Source organism: Nerophis lumbriciformis, linkage group LG11, assembly GCF_033978685.3.
Source record: "Nerophis lumbriciformis linkage group LG11, RoL_Nlum_v2.1, whole genome shotgun sequence".
Taxonomy (NCBI): domain Eukaryota; kingdom Metazoa; phylum Chordata; class Actinopteri; order Syngnathiformes; family Syngnathidae; genus Nerophis; species Nerophis lumbriciformis.
In genome coordinates, this window is record NC_084558.2 from 29,815,301 (window position 1) to 29,819,343 (window position 4,043).

Consider the following 4,043-nt stretch of genomic DNA (forward strand, 5'->3'; position numbering starts at 1 on the left):
TTTCAGGGGTTTACGCGATTCAACAGATTACGCATGTATTGAAACTGATGGTTGTAGTGTGGAGGCAGGTAGCGAAAACGAAATTGAAGAAGAAACTGAAGCTATTGAGCATTGCCAACCTTGAGACCTCCGATTTCGGGAGGTGGGGGGTGGTTAAGAGGGGAGGAGTATATTGACAGCTAGAATTCACCAAGTCAAGTATTTCATACATATTATATATATATATATCTACATCCTGAAAATATGCAAACAAAACTGTGTTTAGATAATTGACACTTCAAACTTGCATACATAAATATTAAGGAATATAACATAACTTGGCTTCTGAGAGTTTCAAAATGTAATGAATAAAATGCTAAAGTTGTTGATAAACAAGCTATTATTTTAATAATTAAATATGGTCATTTTAAATGAATTATTATGATAATTTAAAATCAATTATTTCAAATATGTTTATTTTGATGTATAATTCTATGGCTGGATGTAATAAGGAGTCACAAAAAAATACAAATAAAAATACAATTAATTTTGATGTTTTTAGCAAAATATACAACCCATTTTCCTTGTTTTTTTTTTTTTTATAGAATAAACAACACAATGAAGAAGTTTCAACAGAGGGCTTATAAGCGTAGATGGGCTGCCACAACTAGGCATTTGAAGAAGCAATTCCGACAGTCAACTTTAGAATTAGAGAGTGATGATAGCGAGCAAGAGAATGACACGCCAATCTTTACAACTCCAGAAACAGTGACAACCCTTCAGTACATGGATGCTGCGGAGACTGCTTCCTGCACTGCCGCGGGTGCTGACAATGCCACCTACAGTGGCCCTGATAGTGATGAGCCTGATGAAAATGATGCTGATTGGAGACTAATCGACCATCATGTCACCTTGTCATCTGATTCAGAAAATGAGAGTGATAGTGACTGCTTTGAAGATATTTTGAGGTCTGGATTATTTTATCTTCAGAATAGCTTTGCTCCAGAATCCGGAGAGCTGAGATTCCTGACAAAGAAGTCTGGGATAGGCTGCCAATTCGGGTTTTCAGGAAAACATTGACTGGTAAGGGAATATTGTCAAAGTCATATCATGTATATCTTAAACAACATAATTCATCTTGAGTCATCAGCATACTTTGAAATTTTGCAGAAGACTTTGACAAGGCCCTTCAATATGAAAAACAAGCTGAAATGTTTTCGAGCCCAGAGGAAGAAGAAATGTCAACCAAATGGAGCCACATCACCCCTGAACGTTATAGAAACGATGAGGAAGATGTGTTTGATGCTGACGGTTAGTCACTTTTCAAAGACTGTTTACTTACAATACTCAAACACTACTTAGTGGTGCATAAATGTTATTGTCTTCGTTGGTTTAGGCGAAGAGGAAATTCGGCCAAAAAAGAAGTGCAGAAAAGAGAAATTACAGATCCTCATCCAGGCACCCCCACTGCCAGTGCTCCCACCATTGAACTTTCCAAACTCCAGCGAGTACCAGACCACTTCAGCCAGTACCAGCCAATACTACACCACTCCAAGGCATCCAGGCCGACCTCACAGCCCAGCGAGAAGCAGCACTTACAGGCTCAGTCCAGACAGGAATCATGCATCCAGCTCAAGCCAGTACCAAACCACTCCAGCCAGTACGAGTCAGTACCAGACCACTCCAAGAAGCAGCAGGAATGCCCTTGAAAGTGAACGTTAGTTGGCTATTTAACTGTTGATAGGTGGTGTTAAACAGGCTGTTACAACGGGCAGTAATACGAATTACCTCTTTGACTTTTGTTGTCTTTGCAGTTTTCCAGTTAAACATGAAAGTTAAAAAAATAGTTGAGAACCAGGGAGAAATTATGCGCATGCTGAGAGGGCTGGCAGCACAGTCTGTGGGGCCAGAAGCTGTGGATGTTCAAGATCTCATTGAGAAGCCTTTCGAGACTCTTGAGCAGCTTAAGACCTTCTGTGAACAGCTCGACACTGATCTTCTGCTCAGAAAGCAGCTGGTAATTAGTTTTAATTCCCCACTGCAAAATTATCTTGCTCAGTTATCAAAAAAACATGTTCCAATCAAGTACAATATTGTTTATTTATTTGTATAGGTGAAAGCTCTTACTGCTCTTGGTGGGCAGAATTTGGCAGACACGGTGAGGACAATGCTGAGGAAAATTGCCACAAACAAAGTCCTGGAGCAGCTTGGTCTCCGTGGAAAGACAGGCAAAGTGGCGTTTGAGGACTTGCCCTTTTACAGAATAATAATAAGTAAGTGTTAATAATAGGTTTGCATCTTTGAACATGTTGCATGTATGCTCACAAGGTCGGTCTAGCTGTTATTATTACGGTATTTATTCTAAAGGGAATTCTAAATTGTGCTGGTGATTCCAGAGGCATGCAGGGGTGTTTACAAACAGACGACCACAGCTGAAGTAGATTGTGAGCTTGGAGAGGTCCTGAAACTGGCCACTTTTCAAAAGGGAGGTTCAAAGTTTGAGGTACGGAGAATTATGATAAGATATCCCAATTTTGAATTCCATTTTATTGAAGTTCCACTGCATGTCTTTTGAATTTGCAATTAAAGCTACTTGCAGGAGAAGAGGAGGAATTAAGAGGAAGCGACGGCGAAGAAGGGCAAAGGGAAGTGTAAAAAGGAAATGGACAGTGAGATGAGTGACCAGGTAAATGATAAAGTAATTATGCCAATGTTTTATTTCAATTCATAAAGATCCCAGTTCTGTGTTGAATTTGCAATTATAAACACTTGCAGGAAGCGACGGCGAAGAAGGGCAAAGGGAAGTGTACAAAGAAAAGGGACAGTGAGATGAGTGACCAGGTAAATGATAAAGTAATTATGCCAATGTTTTAATTCAATTCATAAAGATCCCAGTTCTGTGTTGAATTTGCAATTATAAATACTTGCAGGAAGTGAAGAAGAAGAAAACAGGGAAAGGGAAAAGAACCAAGCAAACGCTAGTGAGACCAGTGAGCATTAAGCAGGTAAACAAGGAGTAAATTATGCAATGTTTTAATTGAATTCAATTCATCTACATTCCAGTGCTCTTTGTTGTATTTGTGAATATCTATAATTATTTACTTCCAGGAAGAGAACCAACAAGAAGGGGCAGGAGTACACTGACGCGCACGACCAAGACCATAGCATTCCATTTCTATTCCATCCATCCATCCATCTTCTTCCGCTTATCCGAGGTCGGGTCGCGGGGGCAGCAGCCTAAGCAGGGAAGCCCAGACTTCCCTCTCCCCAGCCACTTCGTCCAGCTCTTCCTGTGGGACCCCGAGGCGTTCCCAGGCCAGCCGGGAGACAGTCTTCCCAACGTGTCCTGGGTCTTCCCCGCGGCCTCCTACCGGTCGGACGTGCCCTAAACACCTCCCTAGGGAGGCGTTCGGGTGGCATCCTGACCAGATGCCCGAACCACCTCATCTGGCTCCTCTCGATGTGGAGGAGCAGCGGCTTTACTTTGAGCTCCTCCCGGATGGCAGAACTTCCATTTCTATTGTATTATAATTATCACTAATAAAGAATTATTGTTAAATTTTCTGTTTTGAGTGTCAGTCCTGACAATATAGCACAAAAACAGACGTAAATACCACTGCATTCCATTTCTATTGTATTATAATTATCACTAATAAAGAATTATTGTTGAATTTTCTGTTTGAGTGTTATAGTCCTGACAATATAGCACAAAAACAGACGTAAATACCACAGCATTCCATTTCTATTGTATTATAATTATCACTAATAAAGAATTATTGTTGAATTCTCTGTTTAAATGTTAGTCCTGACAATATAGCACAAAAACAGACGAAAATAGCATGTTCCTAAACAGTTCCCTAAACGTTCTTGCCAAACGTTCATGGCTAACGTTCTGCTAACCAAGCAAGAACTCCACAACCTCACGTTCTTTGAACGTTACAAACTAACGTTCCCATAACAATGCCACTACGTTCTCCTAACGTTCACATAACGTTCACGTGTTACCTGGGTTGTGCCTGGTAAACACAATACGACTGTTTTTCTTCCCAGAGAGAACACACAGA

At 40.5% G+C, this 4,043-nt stretch overlaps 1 protein-coding gene across 3 annotated transcripts; it reads left to right on the plus strand.

Annotated features, from left to right (window-relative positions):
- Positions 1–969: 969 nt before the first annotated feature.
- LOC133610060 (uncharacterized) lies at positions 970–3,506 on the plus strand. 3 transcript variants are annotated; one of them, XM_061966120.2, is made up of 10 exons: positions 970–1,062; positions 1,150–1,290; positions 1,376–1,696; positions 1,794–1,996; positions 2,093–2,252; positions 2,376–2,482; positions 2,569–2,665; positions 2,755–2,820; positions 2,910–2,984; positions 3,088–3,506. In XM_061966120.2, exons 2-7 carry the CDS (start codon positions 1,191–1,193, stop codon positions 2,632–2,634), a joined length of 957 nt encoding a protein of 318 aa, XP_061822104.1. In that variant the 5' UTR covers positions 970–1,062; positions 1,150–1,190; the 3' UTR covers positions 2,635–2,665; positions 2,755–2,820; positions 2,910–2,984; positions 3,088–3,506. The 3 variants fall into 3 exon arrangements, with proteins under 3 accessions (XP_061822104.1, XP_072770130.1, XP_072770131.1); XM_072914029.1 differs by having other exon boundaries at positions 2,914–2,984; XM_072914030.1 differs by having other exon boundaries at positions 2,579–2,665.
- The last annotated feature ends 537 nt before the right edge of the window (positions 3,507–4,043 follow it).

Excerpts from the sequence above, each read along its gene's own strand:
- LOC133610060 (XM_061966120.2), top strand. The coding sequence starts at position 1,191 with ATGTTTTCGAGCCCAGAGGAAGAAGAAATGTCAACCAAATGGAGCCAC. Across the intron at positions 2,253-2,375 it reads CTTTTACAGAATAATAATAA|AGGCATGCAGGGGTGTTTAC; the intron begins GTAAGTGTTAAT and ends TGGTGATTCCAG. Across the intron at positions 2,483-2,568 it reads AGGGAGGTTCAAAGTTTGAG|CTACTTGCAGGAGAAGAGGA; the intron begins GTACGGAGAATT and ends TTGCAATTAAAG.